Source organism: Trachymyrmex cornetzi, unplaced genomic scaffold, assembly GCF_001594075.2.
Source record: "Trachymyrmex cornetzi isolate Tcor2-1 unplaced genomic scaffold, Tcor1.1 scaffold131, whole genome shotgun sequence".
Taxonomy (NCBI): domain Eukaryota; kingdom Metazoa; phylum Arthropoda; class Insecta; order Hymenoptera; family Formicidae; genus Trachymyrmex; species Trachymyrmex cornetzi.
Genome location: NW_017295884.1, coordinates 1,469,807 through 1,494,263, shown reverse-complemented (window position 1 = coordinate 1,494,263; position 24,457 = coordinate 1,469,807). Strand labels below are relative to the sequence as shown.

At 35.6% G+C, this 24,457-nt stretch overlaps 1 protein-coding gene across 4 annotated transcripts in view; it reads right to left on the bottom strand.

The window, feature by feature from the left end:
- LOC108770740 (uncharacterized) overlaps positions 1 to 24,457 on the bottom strand; it is a 310,951-nt gene that overhangs the window by 169,554 nt on the left and 116,940 nt on the right. For all 4 annotated transcript variants that reach the window (XM_018522448.1, XM_018522447.1, XM_018522446.1 and 1 more), the window contains 2 exons: positions 8,037 to 8,198; positions 5,909 to 6,092 (listed from right to left, as the gene is read on the bottom strand). In XM_018522448.1, coding sequence (XP_018377950.1) covers positions 5,909 to 6,092; positions 8,037 to 8,198 — 346 coding nt within the window. The remainder of the gene's footprint in view (positions 1 to 5,908; positions 6,093 to 8,036; positions 8,199 to 24,457) is intronic.

Here is a 24,457-nt window from a genome sequence, read left to right as displayed (position 1 = left end):
GTGGAAGCGCTTTTCTCGGCGCTTTCCAGACTGACGAACGAAATCCACGCTCTCGCTTCCCAGGCTGCGTCGCGTCGCATGCACATCCGTCAACAAGCCAGCTGGAATATTCGCGGGATACCTCATGGGTAATGCGAGAGTTCTCCTCTCGCGCGATATCGCGATGAATTAATTACGGACGGTGTGTACGCCACTGCTGCGGCGAAGGCAATTTTTCAGCATTCTGCAGGTTAATGTCTCTCACGAGGGAGAGAGAGAGAGAGAGAGAGAGAGAGAGAGAGAGAGAGAGAAAGGGACGAGTGCGGATAACGAGTTACTTTATGCAGGATAATTTGTGCATCATTCATGGGATATTTTTTAATTAACTTCACATATTTTTCATCGTCGATCAGATTGGCGGAACAGGATTTTCGACATGAGTTCTTCATATATTGGATCCTTTATTTGATGGCTTATTATTTTATGGGTCGCCTATGGCTTCCATGTTCCATGAATTGAATAAATTTATCCACGTCTATCTAAATTAATTCCTTCATCCCCCTATTTGATCATTCAATCATTCAATTTCACAAATTAATATTCGATTTATTCGGCTTCTCTTGAATAGCATTATTTCCTTTACAGACCGACCCCATTCATTATTGCGATTTAATTAACTTTATGGATGAGTGGATATATATATATTCAGTACATTTGTATTATTGAAATGAGAGAATTATAAAGACGACATTAGCTTTCAGCGAACGAATGATTCCTGGAACATTGATAACATATTCCGTATTTAATTTGCGCGATCTCGAACAACGTAAATATCAATGTATTGTCCATGTATCGGTTGTATTGTGCGAACTAATTTTCGAGAATACGCACAGTCGAAAGTTTACGAGTAGGAAAGTATGAAATTTGTACAATGTTCAATAAAGCCCGTAAATTAATTCTACACGGTTAATTTGAGTGTGTCCAGAGCGATATCTCTGCGGATTTAGTGTACCGCGCGCTGTTTTCGCGCAAATCAATTCCCGAGGACTAGAGAGAATTATGCTTGTGGCATTAAATTCACTAAGCTTTATGCAGCTTGATGTAGCTTGATGTAGCTTTAGTCTATCTGTTATTATAACGCTTCAATCAAAAGAAAAAAAAAATCACGTATTGATATTTGTTGCACGGAAAGAGCCGATTTTGCTAAAAAATATAAAAATTTATATATGTATAAAAATTTAGGTAGATACAGATTTAAAAATAATTCTGTTCTATCAAAATAATTATAACTATATAGAAAACTCAACTATGATGAGCAATTCCATAAAAAGTTTGACGTTTTGGCAACCAGTTGAACGTCCTACACAATTATTTTAATATTTCAACAAAATTATTTTCAGATCTGTATCTAACAAAATTTTTTTAATTACGTCAGCAAAACCGTTTTTTTTATTTACATAAATTATTTATCTAAATATTAAATAAACTATATCTTTTTATATGATAAACGTCAAAATGCGTTAAGTATCGTACTTTATTAACAAAGTTTCTTTGCTGTGAGGGTATATTATAATAATAGTTTCGTTAACAAGTCAGCACTGTAGAATTATACAATTGTTACAATGCACAACTTTGTGGAGAAGAGATCTTATTCGATTATGACGTTGCTTTCGATTTTCGAGAGTGTTTCTGACTATAGGAGTCACTTAATACGACATCGGACCTGAAATCGCACCGTGCGGGTCATTCGAGAGACGTTCATGGAATGAAGTGCATGTCCAGCCGAAGGACCTGACCCAATTGCGTCTCATCGAGAACGTACACGTACATCGCAACGACCGTGGCTCGGCATTCGGGATTAGGAGCACCTACATCTTCCGGTTTTCGGACTGGAACACGAGATACCCGAGTGGCCCGCGCTTTGTTCCATTTCTCGAAATTCACGTTCTATTATCAAGCTTCTATGAGTGCTCGAGAAGGACCCCGGAAGGTCCGACTGTATGGGACAGCAGTAAGATAGACGATTTGCGTACGTGAGACAGCAATTGTTGAGAAGAGAAAGGGACAATATAAACGCAACTTGTGCAAAGCATAAATATCTGTGAAATGCAATAACTGCTGCACTCAGACATTTAATTTAATCTAAAAATCTAATTTAGATTGATTCATAAAAAAGAATATAAATCTATTACTTTCTTAAAAGAAACTACAATAAATTTTTCAGTGAATAGTGCTCTCTAAAAGTAAATCAGTGTATTATTACTGAAAAACAGTAAATATTCGTTGATAATTATATTATTTATAAGTGTAGCACTGAAGTTCTGATTTACTTTTAGACAGTGTGTATACAGGATTTTTCTAAGGTTTTAATGGTCAAATTGCGCAATATGTTCTACAGATAAAAGTAAGAAGAATGTCATGTGAACATAGGTTTATGGAAGCTCTTTAAAAAATTATAATAAAAAATCAAATCTTAAATGAAAGAAATCCCTTTTTATTATTAACAATATAATAAAGTTGATTAATCCTTTGACAATTTGTGGCAATCTGGATTTTTTTGGCACAAAAGAAATTTCACTCAAATTTCTCCCTTATATTTCAATTTTTATTATAACTAAAAATTTAACATTTGAGTTAAAAATTACATATGGTAGTGTAATAGAGATGTTAAAAAGTTTTCACATTTTTTGAAAGTTTAGAATAATACAAAAAAATTTGGATAAAAAACTCAGATTGTAGACGAGGAAGCAAAAATATGATTGCAGACGGAAAGTTTAATGTTTGTCGAGTTAATTCATCCTCTTCCCCTGATTATCAGTTTTATGAAGTACATATACATGCGGTACAGAGGATTAATTATTATTTTCATTAAGAATTCTACGTACTAATGAAACAACATTCATAAGAAGAAATATTTTTAGTTCCCCTAATAATATGCCAAAGAAAACAAGTAATTAATTGTCCGGTGTAATTTCTTGGTCTCCGAGATCGCCAGATGTTATCAATAGATATATCTTTTTATTATAACTTTTTAATAAAGTTTCTAAAAATCTATATTTACTGTATATAATGTTTTTAAGATGGCAAAATCGTGAAGCGTTCCACATTTTTTGTTTATTAACATGTTTTAGTTCTTGATTATATTGTTTTTTTGTTGATTTTTTGGTTCATAGCTTTTCTTAAAGCATATTTTTAATTTGTAATATTTTTTCCCATAAAATATGCTGTCGCAGTTTAGCCGTTAAAACTTTTTATAATAACATAATTCTTCATAATCAGTAATCAACTATTTTTTGAAGGATGTGATAAACGTGATACGGAACAACACAAGGAACCTGTTATGGCGTCCTACATAGTGCAACTCGGAAAGTTACATTAATTATAACTTAACGAGCATGAACTACACACGTATTACACGACCGCGCATGTAACATGTGTCGTTTGTCATATTTCCACCAACTCCGTCCTGCTACGGTCCGGTGTGGTATTAATTCAGCGTCATGCGTTGCGTAAACTACGAAAACCGGCTATTTCAATCTCATTCGTAAATGTTGAATTCTCGCGAAAGAGTGTACACAATTTAGCAAACAAAATTTTACGACAAAATACACATTTAAATATATTGTCACTCTAATTATCTACTAAAAATCTCGAGTATGCATTTTTCATTACAGATTTAACATGCAAATATATTTTTCTCGCGCATCGTCGATATCGATCTGCCGTAGTTTTACTTTCATTAACACGAAAACAATTCAACACAATATGAAATTTCAAGCTCATCTGCTAAACAATTGTTTGAATATCTTCACCTCGCTGTTCTTCAGACTCGTGATATTTTTCGCCTCGACTTTTAAGGAGCGTCGCAAATGGCCCGCAAAATTTCCCGAGGATTCCGCTCAGAAGTAATACTAAAATTTCACAGGATTTTCTACGATAAAGCCGATCAAGCACCAATATTTTTCCGTGTAGAAGGATTTGCGCGGTACGATTCGTGTGGGCGGCGCTGTTTCTTCCGGTCGTTGCAGTTTCTCAGAGCGCAGTGCACGGAAAACGAAAGAAACGTGGACGATCTGAGCCGTGCAGGCAAGAGTAACGGTATTTTTCGCTCTCAGCTTACCAGCCGTTTCCTCGCTAACAAGTGGACTTAAAGTGTGGGCTCCTGCATTTTTTATATGCGTTTAACGCAACGCTTTTAGCTTCTAACGGATGGTGGTCGTTTAGTACATTCTTATTGTTTGAAAGTGTAATATGAGAATTATGCAGATTTATATCTTACACATTACAAGTAATGTAGGAGTTTAATCGCGCCCCAGACTTCTCTAAAAATGCAAAAGGACCGACAATATTTTTTTAAGGCTTTAATTTTTACGAGAAAATTAATCTTGAACGTTCTCTTAATTTATTTAAGATGTACGTACATTTTTGTCAAAAATAAAACGCGAAATTATTAATACAATTTTTACTTCTACGAGTAAAATTACTATTAGATTCAATCTATGTTGTCGAATACATATACGTGAGTACTAATAGTAATCGATCTACAAACTGATTTTTGAACAAGTTATTTTTAGACACGACGACAGGACTGGCGTTGAAAATTTAACGGAAATGTATTTTCTCTCAAGAAAGATAGCAATAAGGGAAGTACGGACGTATATTTTTCGTTCGTGCCACCACCACTCGCACACCGTAAGCACACATCCACTTCGTGGATATGTACGATCGCGCGAGTTTTGCGTATTCCGGAACGGGAACAAAAGCTACTAGAATAAGCTCGTATGATGCTCGGCGCGTCGTAAGCCAGCTCCGACTTGGCCGTCGTGGCACATTGGAGCCCGAGAACGAGAGGGTTGGGGTTGAAGAGCCTTGTCGAAAAATTGTAAGAACTTTTCCAGGGCTTGTCGAAGGCCTTTCCCGCCCGCCACGAAGTTGTCCGTGAACGTGGTCGGAGTGGACGAGCTCGTGTATGGCGGGGTTTAGGGATGCCAGAGGGCTTTCTGAAAACAGTAATTTTTCTCCCCAACCCTCCGAGTTCTCGTAGTTCCGTTGGCATTACTCGTGACTTCTCAGCTCCTCCTTCTACCCATAGTCGAGAGGGACTTGAGAACCCAGCTATCGTCTCGTAAGAGCGGAAGTATGATAAATTGAAACGACCATCGACGAGAGCGATTTTCAATCATATCGGTCCGCGCTGTCCGCTCTTCAATTACTTACACAAACGAGAAAAGTAAAGACGAAGGTTTCACGAATGGTCGTTATTTTGCAATTGAAAAGTTGTAAATTATTGATAAATGTGTTTAAGATATTTTAAGAGTTTTTTTTGCATTTTTGTTTTCAATATATATATGATCTGTTTTTATAAGAAAAAAAACACGAAACTCTGTTGAAGAGTGCTTTTTAAACAACATAAGATATCCAATAGATCTTAAGTTGTATCCTTAGCTCTTCGAAGCTTCACTACAGGAACAACACATTAGTTAATACTCAATCCGATTCGATAATTGCTTATAACTTTCATAAAAATGGATATAATATAAAGTTTCTTTTCAATGGAAATGTCTTAAGAAACATAACAATACCAAGCAAATGTATGTTTATATGAATAAAACTTCAAGTTAAACAGTGGGAACAAAAGTATTGAAAAAGCATTGGAAAAAACCAAGTATATCATACCGAAAAGCTGTTTAAGAGTTTAAGTGTTCACACACACATGTGTTTTATTATGTATTCAAAATTACTTGGGCTCAACCGTGAGGTGAGTGCAAGTTTAAAGACGCATGTGACTGTCAGGCGGAAGCTGTACAGGCGCCGAGAATACTTTACCATAAAGTTTACGGTCGCGGCTATAAAGAAGCCCAGGGGGCGCAAAAGGCCGTTAAGCGATACGAGCGGACGGAAAGAAAGGCGTTACCGAAAAGCTACTTACGCGGTGCCGTTGTGTCGACCGATGGACACCAGTCGATATATCTGTAGCTCGACCCGCTGTCCAGTATCCGGCACGAATCTGTATGTACACCTCGAGGGCCCTTGAAGATACGGCGACTTTATTTGCCCGAAGCCACGATCCGATTTGGTGAACAGCTGCCTGCTGTCCAACGTTATGTTGCACACTGAAACGGTACAAAATGACGCTTGTATAAAAACACGGATTATCGAATAGTGATACGGTCGCATTTTACTTGGATTAACACTGTGTAATCGTATCGATAAACATTCTTTATTATTCTTCATTCCTTATAACTTACAAAAAATACAAAAATATTACTAAAGAATATAATTACATTTCGGTCGTATTTTTATTTTAGAATATATATTTTAGAACTTTTATAGTCTTACATGAAATCGCAATGATGAAGGAAGATGGCAACAGAAAGGCGGAGAGAAAAATGGAGTGTGGCTAATAACGATTTTTCTTACTCGTACAGTTTCATTGGCGCGTCTCTGTGCAACAGTGTTGTTTGGGCGACGACGAGTCGCGACAGCTTGGCGCAATATTATGAGGCAATCTGCCATAGTGTGTAATTTGATTCTTAATTGCTTCCTGTAGGATGTTGTACAGGATGTTTCGTGATTGTGATGCGGATACCGTCTTGTAGCATATTTCTTTTTGACGTGAGACTATTAGTATTATTCTTTTATGATTCTCTTATATAAAGTGAGTTCAAATTTATATTAAAAAACATAAACCTTAACGAAAATTTTAGATTTACTAAAAAATATAAATCTTAATGAAAATTTCAGATTTACTAAATATTCATTTATCGTAATCTTAATTCTTTATAATAAAAATATCCAAATTTCGTTACATACGATTATTTACAAATATAATTGAGCTATCGAAAGTAATCAATTTTTATATTTGCTACAAAATTTTTAAGATAAATAAGTGAAGAGAGCCATATTTGGCCCAAGGCGGATTTTTTACAATTTCTAATTGAAGCGAACTACACGCTGATTATTTGTCGATCATGAAATACAATTCTAAACTGAAACTGAAGTATATATCACAAAATAAATTGACAAGTAATTTAATATTATTCATGCTAATGAGCATCATTGAAGATTTTTGTTTATATTTTAAGCAAAATTCTATAAGCTTGCGCAAAAAGAAATTTGTAAACCCTTTTAACTATAACTAAATACACTCACGGGGTTGTAGAATATCCTGCGATGTTGAAAGAAATCCGAGAAGAGAAGAATTTGATGGATGGAACGCAAAGGCAATATCGCTCCTCGTAATTAGCGCAAAGAAAGGTTAGATGGATGGAGGATAGGAACTTCGTCAAGAATGATTAGTTATAAGAAAGAAAGATCGAATGGACGGCACCGCAGGAGTAATTTCTTCGATACCGATTTATTCCATCGTGCAAAGCGAGCCGTGAACGTTTGACCGGAATCACTCTTTCTTTTCCTTAGATATCTCGGTGTCTTTTGAGCATTGCCAAGGGCTCATCCTCTTATAAACGTTCTCTTTTGCTCCTTCGTTCGTTCTTTGAATCACACTTCCCCGCACCGTCCTATAATACGGCCTTTCTCCAAAGGGACTCGCTCGCCGCGACGCGACGCTTTAATTTCCACTTGTTCGCGCGACACGAGCGACTGCAAACGAGAAGCAGTACGAGGCAAGTGGCTTAATGGCGTGAATCTTGTTTTTAGCGATGGCAAAGACTCAAAGAGATCGTCTATGTCTTTTTGACACGACGTAATTATATTTCCTCGTAGAGGACGGAGAGAGCAAATACGTCAGTTAGTTGATCGTCGGCGGGTAGAAAAAGCGACAGTGAGAAAGAATTTCCGTTTACTGCTTACGAGATTAATAAGTTTTGCATTTATGTGCCATGTTTTACATGCATGCAGATTAAAGCGCGTCAGAAATGTATCTCTTAAAATGTACAACGCGCCGTTTTGGCTGCAACGTTTTTAATTAATGTTTGCATCAAATATAGTTACACGAAGAAATCTTCACTCGTAGCGAAATATTACAGCAAACATTACAATTTCAAGAAACTCAATCTCGTTGTATAATAAGTCATGATTAACTTAGTAATACTTACTATTTGCGCAATGCTGCTCCAGTCCGCATTGAGCGCATCTATCGGGCGAAGCTGCGCCGCAGCTGCAGCCACCCGATGGTACGCAACAAGCGCAATCGTTGCTGGATGCATTAAAGGTACAGGCGCAGCCGGTGGTGCTTTGGGTCCAGAGATCAACTTGACCTGGAAAAAAAATGTACGCCAGTATGGAGCAAACCGTTTATGAGAACATTTTGGTTTCATATCGCACATTTTATGTAATATACGAGCGCAGCATGCCGGTTGATAAAATTATATTTAAAGTATTAGATTATATGAAAAAGAAGAATTTTGCTCAAGTATCTAAAAATTTAACTAAATAAAAATCTGAAAATAGTTGTGTTGGACTATCAAAATAATTATACGCAGTCTCTGAATTTTTTGGAGTGAAATCTCCAAAAGAGAAAATATTTAAAATACTTGCATTTTTACAACAAGAGTGGCAAATTTTCACTCTTTTGAGAGTAAAAAATTCTTGCTCCTTTTTTAGAGAGAGAGAGAGAGTGTGTGTAATCTCTCAATAAAAAAAGATAAAATTTCACTCCAAAAAAGTGAAAATGCCATTCTTATTCAAGAGTGCAAATATTTTCATTCTTCTTCAATATAGTGCAAATATTTCCACTCCTTTTCATTAATGTGATAATACATAGTTTCACCCTTTTGGAGTAAAATTTTACTCCAAGAAATTTAGAGAGTACGACGTTCAAACTGAAGCTATTTCATTGCTAGAATGTCAAAACTTTTTGCAGCATTGCTCATCATGCTTGAGAGTTTTCTAATACCTAATTATATAATATAAATATATACCTAATTATTTTAATGGTCCAACAAAATTATTTTCGATCTGTACATATACCTAAATTTTTAGATACTTTAATGAAATTGTTCTTTCCGTGTAATATTTCCATAAAAATGTCTTGATAAATAGAGAGAAGATAGAATGTTTAAAAAAAAAATCATATAAAGAAAATTTAAAATAAATGTTTTAATTTTCCCGATAGAGCTTCCATCGAGATTTTTATAATACCATCAAAATTTTATGAATTATTGATCCCAACCTTTTAATCGGTGCACAGGAATTTTAATTATCGGTGATATGAATTTTTCGTTAATATTATTTCGTATAAAAATTGGAATTTTTTTATTATTTTTAGATCGGCAGAATAAAATTATATTTGTGGTGTACGTAATTTATATCTTGATCGACATTGCGAATATCGTATAAAGATAACGGTATTGTGTCGTCAATAATGTCTCTGATACTCCTGTTGCATCGGGATTAACCTACACACAGGCTCTTTATTGATCCTAGATATGTGTACGACGGGATTACATACTCGATACGTAAATAGCGAAATATGAGAATGGTCAAATACACCGTGCGTCAACGAATCGTTTAACTGTCGTAACTGTATATTCATCGATGTCAAATAAAGTTGACCTATAATCGACCACGGTCGCTAGCTACAATCCTCCGGTCGTAACCGAATGCCCGTAACGAGGCGCAGTCGTGTGCTTTTCAGTAATCGAAGCTACATACTGGAAGACTCTCAATCCTGGTGAACGGTCTGCGAGCTTTGTCGGACGATTTTGAACGTCCACTCGATCTGCTTTCATTCTGTAGTTCTGCTTGACATTCCCGGCGCGATATTGCGTTTTTCGCCGTCGTGTTCGTGGCTCTCTTTCGCGCTTCTCTCATTCTCCACCATTCCTCACATTCCTCTCGTAGCCCTTTTTTATACAACGCACCCTTACGCCACCATATGTCCCATGGTACAGTACCAATAAATAGGAATGCAACAAAAAATGAGAGAGCAAGAGGGAGAAGGGGAGAGGGCAGGTAGGCAAGGGTACAACCCCCGAGCAGGTTGACGAGCGGTTGTTCATTGTTTTTCTGCGTCCATTGACCGGATTGCGTCCGCGGGGCATTCGCGTTTTTATCATTGCCGCATCTTTCATCCGGCGATGTTCTGAACGTGCTAGATGAACCGGCAAAAACACAGTTATTAATATAGTATAAAGATCCCCTCCTGTCCGCCGAACTGCGTGCGGTGTCCCCCACGAAAGGGGAGCCGAAAAGAGAAAACTTCTCGCTTGATTGCGCAAAAAGTTAGTAAATGTCACATCGTGTTAGCTGACTCTGCGGAATTCGACCTTGGTAAAAGTCTTTAACACCTCACTTTGGGATTGAATAGATGTCGTTACGTGTCCCATCTGATCAATCTTACACCGTGACAGTATAAAACGTTTTTTACTTGTAATTTTAGAATCAATAATCGTGAAATCGAAATAAAGACGACACTTTTTGTAAAATGAAATACCAATAAGGGCATAACGTTTATGTAGACAAGTAGTTATACGTCAGGAATTTCTTATCATATTTGAGATTACTATCCTCCTCCGAGTTGACTGCCGCCCAGAAAATTCGACACCATCCGTTTTTCTCGGGATTCCTAATCTGCAGTGATTTTACATCCAAATGGCGTTCCCGTTCGTCGAGGAAGTATTCGACGAATGGATCGTTGCCAGTAACGATTGCGCCTACGTTATTCTACGGTCGAATAATCGACAGATTCAATCTAGAATATCGAGAAAAGAGGCCGCGGTGATTCGGCTTCTAATAGAGATTTCCGGTTGATTCTGCAAACGTGGAGATACGCGTGCGTGATTGATTGTTCGAGAAACGCGAGGAGTGGCCGAGAATTGGTGGATGCGTGCGAGAGGAGGAACCGTCACCGTCGAACGAGAAGCAAGACGAGGAAGATAGAAGACAACGCGGGTTGGGAACGAGATAGAGAGGCGGAGAAGAAGAGAGTGTGCTGGGCGAAAAGAGTAGAGGGCGGAACGAGAAGAGGAGGAAGAAGACATAAATTTCGAGCCAGTGTAAAAAGGGCGTTAAGAGGAGAAGCCCCGGCACCCCCGATATGTCAATATCCCGAGGAAATACGGGGCGGTACTTGGCTGGAGGGATAGTAAAAATAAAGCAAGCTTTATTGCCGCTGCTGCTGCTGCTGCTCCTGCTGCTGTTGCTGCTGTTGCTGCTTTTACTTCTGCCACTATAGATATCTCATCGCGAGCGTCGATGCAATAGTGGAAACGTATTTCGGGAAAACGCCCGTCCTACATGATTCTTTCCGGCCGCGGATACCAATTTAACCAACCGTGCGCGTCTTGCTGTAAGGGTTACACAACATTTGAAGGGATTTTATGGTGCGCGGAGTAAGACAACAAGCAAGAGAAAAGAGAGAGAGAGAGAGAGTGAGAAATTCGCAATTGGATTCTTAATCCATCGATTCAGTTTCGATTACAGAGAAGTTTGTTTAAACGATAGGGTAAGGGGGACGAACGCGATATCGTCGAGATAAAAGGAGCCTTCTCAGAGTTGCTAGGCGATTCGAGGGGATAAGGACTGGCGATACTCGAAGAGCGAAGGAGCAGAGATGCCCCGCAAGGAGGAACCGAAAGTGAGCGAGGGAAATCGGAGAAAAGACGAAAACGCGAACGGAGATAGCTTGAAGTAAACAAAGAAGTAAACGTACTTGGACGGCTTTTGTGGGGCTCTCTCAGTTTTCCTCTCTCCAGATCCTCTGGGGATCCTACTGTTGCCACAGCGTTCACTCACGGATGCTGCGCTTTCCGTTCGATTATTCAGAGACTAACGGCTATTAAATGGCTATTATTACAGATAACCATTTGGATAGCCACTCTCATCTCAATATTATTTTATGAGCTTTTTCGTGAGCTATCCGAAGAAAAAGAACAATTATTTTTCCAGCGTTATATTAATGTAGTTTTTACACATGATTTTGTATATCGGTCATTTCTGCCACATTATATTTTATTAAATTATTAATTATAGCAAATTATACATTTTTACCAAAGTAAAATTATATTCCACGTTAATATAAATATATAAAATGAGAATATATATGTTCTTTGTTCCAATAAATGGATTTCAGTGACATGGAAAAACATGAATAATTAAAGTGATATTATCCCCATGCTAAACTTACATATATATTAGCTCCGAGCATAGACGATACGGTGCACGTAAATCGTGTTATGCACGTGATAAAGTTATCTTGTAACCGATGTGGTTCCGATTAGCAGGTTATGCAACCAATAATAGCGATTATAGGATACCGTCCACCGACGGTATGTTTATTAGATATAGATTGGCGGTTCTCATAAACTTGGAATATTACGGAATGATTAATAAACTAGATCAATAGATCGCTGGGCAACGCTAATAATGTATAATTTATATGTATAAGCGATATAATTACACATGCATTACATTAGTATATGTTGTTAATTATTACTACTATTAGTTATACTCGCTGTGATTCAACAGCGTGCTCTTCGTTTACTCAACGTTTCCTAAATGAGATAAATCCATGAAAAAAGTAATTATAAATTCGCAGATAAAATAAAAATAAAACAAATATGTGCGCATGAAGCCCAAGATACTTATATATTTATAATATACGCACAAAATTTTCTGATAGGCTTTGTAATAACAGCCTTGCTGATGCCTCACCATTTTATGTACTTTGCACTTTGCATGCGATAAATTCAATCAATTAAATATTTGAATCTTATCTTTCAATTAATTGTAAGATTAAATCTTTCGTAAAAAACGAAAATTTTGCAAACGGATTTTGCTCGTATAAAAAATGCGTGACATAGCCAGAGATCGAGGTCACACCAAAAATGTGAGGTGTCGCGAGCAGCTGCAGTTAGGGTAACCCACGGAAAATCGTGGTTGCAGGTGCAGCGGACGACAGCCGAACGAAGAGATCCACTTAGCGCTCACTTTACACAGCGTTAAATTCTAATGAAGTCGACGCTGCTCGATTTCACCGATCCGATCAGCCCGCCACGTAGATCGAGGATGCACCTTGTAGCCGACACGCGGGCTGACCTCCGCACCGCGCCGTAATAGTCGTCCTCCCCAGTCTACCGTATGTGGTCGGCCGTTGCAGGTATCTAATAATTTTCGTTTAAACGCGCGCGTCGCCGTGTCCGAAGAGCCCTTTCGCACAGCTGCTCACGGTAGGACGAAAGCCGACGGTATTACTATGGTAATAGACGGAACAGCGGATGTGGTCCCTCAAAGGTCGTTCATTATCTTTGTCACTTGACAGAAACTGCCGGGCCGAAACTCGGCGATAACTGTATAATTCGCGAGCCGGGAATTCGACTTTAGTATAAATTCAACTGCGCAAGGTTTATGAAGTTACCATTACATGTTTAACCGGTAAGTTTACTCGAACGAGTATGATTCGAATTATAGAATGCTCAAGAGAGAACTGTTCTGGCTAAACTTATATTTTATTTATTATCATGAATCCGATTGATTTTGAAGATGTGTTGCACAATTTTATGAAAGATCTCACTGTGATACTTTTGGGAATTAAAAACTGAAACTGTGATTCTTTGAAAATTGAAACTGTGATTCTTTTGGAAATTAAAAAGAATAAAATATTGCTTAACTCGAATGGATTTGGTTACCATTGTTTCTTTTTTTATATGAAAGGAACAATGGTAATCAAATCCATTCGAGTTAAGCAGTATTTTATTTTTTTTAATTTCCAAAAGAAGTGTGTCAAAGTATAAATCAATTCAATTCTGTAGTTAGTTTCAAAGTAAACAACATCTATACTAAAGTATGTACTTTACTTTGGTTAAAATTTATTACATTCCTTCTAGTTAAATTGTTTAAATTTATTAATTTTGTTTTAATCAAATATATTAACAACATATCGAATAGAAGCATGACGATCTATATAAATGATTAAAAATAATTAAAATTACACGCAAAAAAAATTTTACTTGTTTCAAGAAAAAATTATTTGATTCAAGAAAATAATTTTCTCAAATAGTCCCTAGCAGGCATTTAATTAATTTATGAAACAATTTTCTCGTTAATATTTTTGGTAACCAAGAAATTGCTTTTTGAAATAAAAATTATATTTTATAAAAAATAATCAGTGTACGATTTCTAATACTCATGTCATAAATTTCAGAAAAATGTTCTCTTATTAACAATCAGATTCAAGTAATGACATTTATTAGATTTAATAAAACAATTTTCTACTGACAGGTAATTGTGTTTCTATTAGAATAAAATATTTCCTTCATTGATAAATTATTTGCTTCAGGATAATATTTTATTGGAGCAAAAAACAAATTTATTGTGGCAAGTAATTAATTCTTTCAATCAATAAATTACAGTTGAAGAAAATGTGTTTACTTGAAACAAGTAAATTTGTTTTTCCGTGTAGGTAATTTGACATTATGAATTTAACAGTGTATTTATCGTTTTTGTCTAGCACATCAATTTCTATCATACTTCGCTACAATAAAGCATTAGGTTTCCAATGACTGTGAACTATGTGACTTCGATAATACTTACGACAGCCGAGCTCGTTATTTCGCGATATCGAAGATTTCCGCGGGTGCACACTATAACCGTAATCCTATACTATAGTTTCGAGGCTTTAAAGAAATGGGCTATCGTATCCTTTCCTTTGGTCACGTTCAGTGTAGTGCGATTCTACTTCGCTCGACTTAAGGTGGAAGAACGAGCTTTAGCATTTCATCTAGATTTATTGCATATTCTCGATTTACGAGAACTAGATGTTTATCATGTCTTTTTCACACTCGGCTTTCGATCAACCAAAATAAAATACTATTATGTATTGACGAGCCGACTAGCTAATTAAAAAAAGATTACGAATCAATCGAGAACTTTTGTACTGGAATTTTCCAATATCGATTCTGCACGGAATCTTTATCAAGAGGAATTTACGATAATCTCCAAAATATCGTGAGAAGATAGAAAGATTTTAAAATAATTACAGTTGAAACATTTCCATCGTAAATCTGATTGCGCTTTGAAATTTTATTAATTCTTCGCGATCGATTTTTTATTTATTCAGAGGTATATTTCACAAGTTCATTCTGTATTTATGCTATTTATCTTTTCACATGGAGATCAATTCGCATTTTCCACGATTTTCATGTGAAATAATTCAAATTATATAGTTCAGAGCATATCCATATGTTACGGAAAAGCAATACTGATATTAAATATACATATACATTAGAAATATAAAAGAGATATGTATAAAAGAGATATCCATCCGTACATAGAATATTGGATGTAAAAGGATTAATATGGCATAATAAATAGCATTTGTAAATTGTAAACTTCAACGGTCGATTGGGATCGAATTTATCGCTGATGTGTACGAAGATGTGTGTTTGAATGTTTCACAGTTTAACCGATCAGATTCTGCTCGCTAGATATTGAATCGACAGTAGCGAGTGTCATGTACAATAATTTGTTACTTTACAGTCGGTGCCGCTTGGTAAGCTGATTTCCAATAATGCGGGCTTCTACGTAGCAGTTTCATACGAAACGACTTTGTGCTGATCGATTCTCAACTAGCAGAGAGCGCTTGAATTCCCTGTAAAGCGAAAGCGTGCTGGCTATGCTGCAACTTCCGCCATGTGCAACTGGCGTGTGGAAATCCTGTTATGTTTCATTTATTAACCTTAATATCTAGCTGAAACAGGCCGTACCAGCCGTGCCGGTCGTTGCTGCATAATTTCGAAACTACCGTGTTCTTTTCACGTCCATGCGCGCCGTGCGGATTGACTTTTTAATAAACGCCATTTCCCATCGTCGGAAATCAAGTGCGTGTTAATTTGTATTCTCTACAGTACACATTTCCACGTTGAAAATAGTACGTTAAATTAAGAGCTCAAAATGTTTCATATCAACAGCTTTTCGAATGCAGTACTCCGAAAATATCGTAAAATCGTAATATAAATAATCCCATGCAATCGTTATAAGCTTCGTTTACGGATTCATGTTTGATTATTATACCTTGATTTTTGCGATAATTTACAATTTCAGTTGTATTTTTGCCGCTTCCGAAGCCATTTATTCAAACGTATTATGCAAATCCATATAACATTAAATTGCTATATATAACACTTTTTATATTAATTTTATTTACTTCCACTATTTATTTATAGTTTGCTTTTACATTTCTCTTTCTTCCTCCATTTTTTCTCTTTTTTAACAAATTCAATGCGTTGATATGGCATGATAGATGTTGATTAGTCTGGTTGAGTTTTGGTTTTATAGTTTCCCGGTCAGTGTGGTGCTTGGCATTCTATCCCCATCTCCATACATTTGCACTTTAATTGGCTTCGCACTTGCCATCCTTCTCTCCTTTCCCCGTGTTTATATCGCTTTATCCCCTATAAATATGTATAATGCGTATACAAACAGAGAGGCACATACATATGCGTCAACGTGCATGCGTACGTATATATGCGCGTTGTATTGAATTCAACAAAAACCATTTCCCTAGTCCGACAATCGTAACATTTTTACGCTCGACTAATTTTGACAAAGCTAGCGAGTAAATTGAGTAAAAATTGAGTGTGTGCTGGCTGCCGTTTACAGCCACTACTGACAATAATCTGAAATAGACGAGACAGAGAGAGAGAGAGAGAGAGAGAGAGAGAGAGAATTTGACGTTAAATTTTTACAACTAAATAAAATACAACAAATTGCATAACTCAAAATGTATCTTGCCGTTTTAAAATAATTTGTAAACTATAGGAACTTTAACTCACAACGTAGGATATCATTCGATTTCAGAATTATGTGGTTTTAGAACTATGCAATATATTACTAGATAGAGGAGAGAAATTGCGAAGCTCACTAGTACGGTTATTAACGTCGGTCTATTTTCATGGTAGTAATGTCGAAGTTCTGCTGTATACCTGACCCCGACGTCTAACAGACTAGTCAAGTAATTAATGTTGTAATCGCTTAAGCGCATTATGAAATCGATAGAAGGCTAATACACCTTTTGAAGAAAATCATTCCTTTTTAATTGGAACGTATGCACTCTCAATCACGTTTCAGAAATATTATTTATTAAAATTTTGTTATGTTATATTATTCGTTATGTTATATCTTCTACACGTTGGTTTGTTTTATTTTATTTTATTTTGAAACTTTGCATATTTACACCTTACTTTTATTGATAAATGCGCCTATTTATTTCTCAGATTCTATAATAACGTAAACTGCGGTACTGCTAAAAAATATTTGTCTACGTGAAATTTTGTATATATTTCTCTTTTATCTAAATTCTATTCCATTTCTCTTTGTGTATTGCTCTTTTATTTCATAAGTGACACAATTCAAAAACATGATTTTCGAAATGTTATCATGAATGAGCTAAATAAATATTACTATTAATTATTAAATTTATGTAACACTAGAAGTATCAATGTTTATTATTCATTTAAAATGTCAAACGAATAAATTACTATGAAAATAAAGAATGACAACTCAAATATTTTATTAATATAAAGGATATAATTATAAAAAAAAAATTAAAATCTTATACAAGAAATATAATATTAATAAGAATAAAAATAGCCAATAATGATCGGTACTTTTAGAATTGATTTCATTAAAAATTGTCAAAATCATCACAATTCAGAAAAGGTAGTTTTTAAAAGATTATGAAACAAAAATGATAAAAATGATATTTGACCATACTTAATAAGAATATATTTTCTTGCCAATATTATTCGATTAGTCAATATTTTCTATCAAGATGAAAAATAGTTTCTTCCCTGTTTTGGAAAATTTAATTTTTTTGTTTATATCACTTTTAAAGCAAAAGAGTACGATGTAGAATGTAAAATATATTTTGGATTATCAAACATTATTATTAAGTCTAACATCTAGAAGACTAGAAAGGATTGAAATTTTTTTTTTTCATTAAAGAAAACAAAATGGATAAATACTTCTGAACGGTAGTATATATTCCAAATACATGCATTTATCAGTAAAAATGAAATATGAATATTATGAATATACGGATTTTAAAAAGGTTATCATGTTACAAAAAGCACGTTGCTGCATGCAATATAATAAATGAATAATATAGATAGAAATGAGCATGATAGGATCGTATCGAGTGCATTTCTGTTCATATTATTCATTTATAGTATTTGCAGTATTACAGATTATACTGATTAATTCGTCGTATCAGCTCTTAGTGTTAACGATTCGAGACTGCTCGTTAATCGACTGCGGTCAACAGGGTTACCAAGCATGGACCAATTTGCATCACGACCACAGAGAAACAGAGCTTCCTTCAGCACGAACAGTCAACCCCTTACAGTTATCACGGATAGGATAGGCGAGTTATCATAATCGGCTTTGGCTTAATGCTGAACATCCGTAGAAATGTAAAGCCGATTTCAATTCGAGCATACCACTTACAATCCAAAGATCCGTACATTTACTAGCGAATATCTCGTTGTGTTGTTGCACGAATTTAGCATACGGTGTAGAACTCTCAAAGATCTTGTACTATGGCTCGTAACATTACTGTAAGATTGTACACCATGTAAAGACCGTCTCGTTATACGAGATTTATTATAATAACATGATAAATTGTTTAATTGAATCTATAAATGAAAGGCTCTCAAAACGTAGTCTTGCATATTGATCGCGGGTGTTTCTCGTAAGACGTTTTCGGGATGCAAAAGATTTTGCATGTGGCGTATTTGCATGAATTCAATATGCAAAAACGATAGAACTTTGATAGTCTGAGGCTCGGTTAACCCAAGGCTTGTTGTTCGCCGCAAGCGCGGTTCGTTTAATCCAAAGTTGCGCCCCGCGAGAAGTTTTCATTCAACTTTACCATTCACTAGACGACGAGTTTTGTTGACAAATTCGTCTGCCTCGGGTTGCTTCAATTCATTTATGCTGCTTTCCAGCAAGCCCAATCCCCGTAATACAAATAAACATGAAGCTCCATATTATTGTAGTCTGGTTTCCCTTTTGAAGAGAAAAAAAGCACGGTATAATAGACGTACCTTGAACACGGCGGTGGCCGAAAATAAAAGTACGAGACTACAACCGGCATACTTACGCCGAATCACAAAAAAAGAGCCGACCAAGCAGAAATTAAATCTGCGTCGGTGCAGACGCTGCATTGTCCTCTGCGCGGAACGATACTCTTTTCTCCCCTTCTCCCCCCCCCCTCTCTCTCTCTCTCTCTCTCTCTCTCTCTCTCTCTCTACACTTAAAAACTCGTCATTTCCGCATCGCTAATTCGCGCAATTCCAGCAACTTTTGAAACACGTGCGTGCATCGGACGCGCTCGAGTGGACTTTCATATAAGTACGGTGATAATCCTACCGTCCACGTTCGCAATATACCGCGTTATAGTTTCCGCCAGACGCAGCTTTCAACTGCGATCGCGAGCATGTTGTGGGCGAAAGGAGTAAAAAAAAAGTGCACCGCGACGGCGAGGTATCGGCGGAATTTCTGCTGCTTAACCGTGGCATTAAGCGTTTTTGGGGATTGTTCGCTTGGCCAGTGTGCTCGGCGCCGGTTATAAATACGAATGCGGCTTTAGTACCGGAACGGAGAAACGACCGTCGATGCAACCCCGTCTATAAATTCACCGGTAAGCGCTGAACGGGGCATCGGCAGTTCCCTATCACGGCACAGCTCTTTCGAGGGCAAGTTAAGCATTTAGAAAGGTCGCACCAGTTTGTCGTCGTCGAAAACGACAAGCCGAGCTGACGGTTATAGTTATTGCCGCAGAGCGTATACATAATTACACCAATTATTGCAATTTGCAGCGGCCTCTTGTTACATTGCTAATATATAGTTCATGTAATTGCTTGTGTACGTGCCGAAATAGAACCCTTGGACTTAATAACGATGCGTCATAATCTAAGATTATGCACGAATGTAGCATTAACTACTCGCCGAGGATTAGCAACCTTAAAAGTCCTCGTATTAATATCGAGAATATTATATATTTTTAAGATATAATTAATGGAACATCGATGTTGTCATAAAATATGCCGCAACGCAGGAAATTCGATGGACCGCAACATCCGTAAATGTGCGTGTTGGCGGATATCGATGCATCATTCGGGACCGGAAGGAGCAGCGATAAATACTTGCGAAAATAATCGTGGGGCAAAGATCCGGTCGACTGAATGTGGTTGGTACCTTCGAACAGTTTCATCAAAAACTTTCCAGTCAACATAGCTCATAATAAATCATTCTTTATGTGCGAACGATTCATTTATTCAATTGGCAAAAATCAGATTCAGCTTTCATGTTGTTGATAACTTATAGTTAGATTTTAAAAACAGCCTTATTACTTTGCATTTTTTTTGCAGTCAAGATATGAGAAAACACTCATACCAGAGAGATTAAAGAAATAAAGCTGTAATCAAATTGCATTTTTTAAATAATAATTACATTATTACATACAATATGCAAAAAAGATATTAAAAAAGAAGCATCACTTTAAATACAAAACGCCACTACGGTCTGAATGTTAAGATGTTTGAACTATTATATATATATTCATTTAAATGAATTAATTTCAGAAATTATAATTGCCGATATGGTTGTCGAATTTTCAACGCAATCAATCTGAAATATTAATAATATTTATTAAGATAAATTTCCCAAATTTAATCTTAAAAAACTGTAATAAACTTATTGCGAAAAATATTGCCTCGGCCGGGAGTCGAACCGGATCTTTTGCATTCCGTGCGAGCGTCCTAAGCCATTAGACCACCGAGACCTTAGCAATATTCCTCGCAATAACCGATATGTGTAGAGAGTTACGTATTTTAGGCGAGCGTGTATAAACAATATTTAAATAAATATGTACAATAGTTTAACATCTTAACATTCGGACCATAGTGACGCTTCGTATTTAAAGTAATGTTCTAACATAAACGGTCTTATTTCCAATCCTATTATTGTTAAAAAAGAAATGTAAATGTAAATTAAAATTGTACATATGGATGTATATTTGGATGTATTTAGAGAAGATATAAATTAAATGTAAATTAAAATTGTATATATGGATGTATTTTTAGAAAAAATTACTTCTGCTTACACGTCAAAAGGGACTTGATTTATAATTTTATTTAATCACATACCTACACATTCCCATACCTTATAATTTTTGTTTAGAATTCTCATCCTCAATATAATTTATCTAAACATGCAAATGCTTCTTATCCTACATATCACAATTTCTAATTCCATTCTTTTTACGATAATTTATACTAATATTACAATTACCTTGCTATTACGATTTTCACGCAAAAATACTAGTCTTTTCTCCTATACCTTCATGGCCTCGTATGTATCTGCATATATGTATATTACAGAGTGTATATAAGCGGTGATTGTAATCCTAAGGGAAACAATAAATTTCCATCTATGAATTATATTTTATGCTACAATTATTGTGGGTCACAGGTGGTTGAAATAAATGTTATGCAAAAAGATAAAGAGATATCATAAAATTGTAAAAAAATGTGAAATATTTTATGTCATCAAAGACTTACTTTCTCATCTATATATATATGAGAGAAGATTTCAATCTTGAACGTTTCTTACGATATAGACGTAGAAGAAGCAAATATGGAAATCTTATATCATTTCAAAGACACTATCTACTTCGATTCTTTTTCCTTTTTCGATTTTCTTCAATTCTTAAATATCTAACAATCGATTATGGAACGAGAAACGTAAAAGTATTGTATTGTCGGGAAAGGGAAAGGTATCGCAAGAAATATAGTGGCGGTAGCGCGTTGAATTCCATCGAGGCCAGTGCTTTTCTCAATGTAACACGATAATCGAAACGACGAGTGGGTCTCCGTGCTGCAAAACGCCATTAAATGTGAAATCTTCTCTCACGGGGAGCTTGGACCGGCTCAAGTCAGCGAAAAGTTCTCCCGTCGCTCTGCGGGTCAGCGTTCGGCGTTGTTTCGCCCGGTAAAACCGCCCGGGGATCGCGGTTATAGCGATTGTTTTTAAACCAGAGCCAACCAGACAGAACCGCCCGCGGTGGTTTTACGGGGGCCAGGGAAAAGAGACGCTGGCATATGTGTGCGAATCTGTGTGCGGCGAACGCGGGTGGGGAGATGGCCAATATATGTTGGGTCAGAGCTTGAAATATCGCGTTCCTAATGCACCGACGCAAAAACTCTGGACTATGCCCTCAGGGGGTAGCAAATGCACCAGCAGAAGGACTACTACAAACTGGAGGTCATTCGCGCAACAATACGCACCGTATTTTAACCGTTCGCACGTGAGCGCGTATCTGGAAATATGAATCGCTAACCGAATTTAAAATCCCTCAAGTTTGAACAAGTTTTTATTAATTTATAATATTTCAAGCTACTTACAAAGAAATTTATATTTTACTTTTGTTTATATTACAGATTATTTATTACATATAATTAAAAAATAAAAAAAAAACTCATAATTTATATATTTGTAGTTTGTTTCTATACAAAATTAGCTAAAAACGATTTCTACAAATGCGGAAATGAAATTCTAATAATTTTTTTTGCAAATTACGTATAATTTAAATAGTCGATATGTTATTGATAATATTACATTATTTAACATGTTTGTAGTTTCTAAAATCTGTTTTATTTATATTTTCCTCTCTCTTATTTTTTCTCACAATACATGATTTTAAAATATAAAATCGAGATACAGCGAAAAACTACACACGTATCAGTAGGACAGATCATAAGCTAACTTTATCTTTATATAGTGTTGCATTATAGCTCTATCGAAGCTGAAGGCAATCTTGTATTTACGAGAAAATCCTAAAAAAACTATCACGTTACATGTTTGCGTCTTGCAGAATAACATAAAGTTTACATACAAATCGATAAAAAAAAACGTTTTTTATCGATTTATCGATTGAAGTAAAAACAGTCTAAAAATTCTCATATACATTCACTTGTAGATATTTTGTATAGATGATTCCTATAAAAAAAAAAGAATAGGAATGACACTATACTATCTACTGTCAATGGTAGCAGCCCATTTTGTCAGATATACATTTTTATCTCATGAAAAAGTTAATTATTGCAAAATTGCAAACAGCATTATAAAAAGTGTTATATTATTTCATAGGAGATACTTTCTAGTTTTTATTTATGTTTCTAAAGCCTTATTTTTATTTTGTTTAAGAAATAATGTCCAAAAACAAAGTATAGCATAACGATATCGGCAACCTTTCTCTATTAATTACTTGTAATAATAATAACGTTTATATAAATTTATTATTAATATTATATTTATTATATATTCACTAAAATTCATTTCTATATTAATAAATTGTATAGATTATATACTAATTTGGAAAACCTACCATAGCCTGAAAATAAACGGTGTTCGAAATCTCATTTGAGGAATTTTAACTAAACTGAGATTCTGGATAACTTTATTAGGTAAAGATAAACTTTCGCAAAATCGAATCTCTTTCGTTGTAACGAACTTTACAGATTTCTAGATACTTTGTACACTACCATGATATAAAATACTTTCGAAATCTGACAGCCCTTCTAATTAATGTAGTCATAGTATCCCGTGTAGAAAATTGTTTGGGGCTTAAAAAAGAGCCTATTAGGGTAGATTACTTGGGCCCTACATGGTATGTAACAAATTGTTTACCAGACCCCTATAAGGAAAAATTATCCGAGCCCTATAAGGAAAAATTATCAGAGCCCTGTAAGAAAAAATTGTCAGGGCTTTTATAATGAAAATTTATCAGGGCTTTGTAAGGAAAAATTATCAGGGTCCTATAAGGAAAAACTATCAGGGCCCTGTCAGGAAAAATTATCAGGGCCTTATGAGGAAATATTATGGGAATTAATTTTATGTTAATTTGAAACGGTCACCCATCCGAATGCGAACCACCATTCACGATGCTCTGTGATTGTACGGAAACTGCTACTTCGATGATCCACGAACACTGAATGTTAATGAACGTATAATTGTGATATATCTGTCAATATAATCCTGATAGAAATTTGTGTAATTTAACTGAACATCCAGTCAGTATTTTTTGTACGTGCCCATACGCACTTTTAGGGAGAGAAACACTCTTTAGAAAAAAAATTGGTTTTTCTCTTTCAGAAAATTTTTTTCTATCTCATGCAGTTCCGATAATATTCGCTTCATATCTGTCAATATAATCCTGATAGAAATTTGTGTAATTTAACTGAACATCCAGTCAGTATTTTTTTGTAAGTGCCCATACGCACTTTTAGGGAGCGAAACACTCTTTAGAAAAAAAATTGGTTTTTCTCTTTCAGAAAATTTTTTTCTATCTCGTGCAGTTCCGATAATATTCGCTTCGAAAGAGAAAAATTAATTTTTTTCCAAGGAGTGTTTTATCCTTTAAAAGTGCGTATAGGCACATATAAAAAAATACGTGTCGCTTATTTTTGTCTGGAGAATAACATACTAATATAGCATCCCCAATAAATCCTTTCCAGGC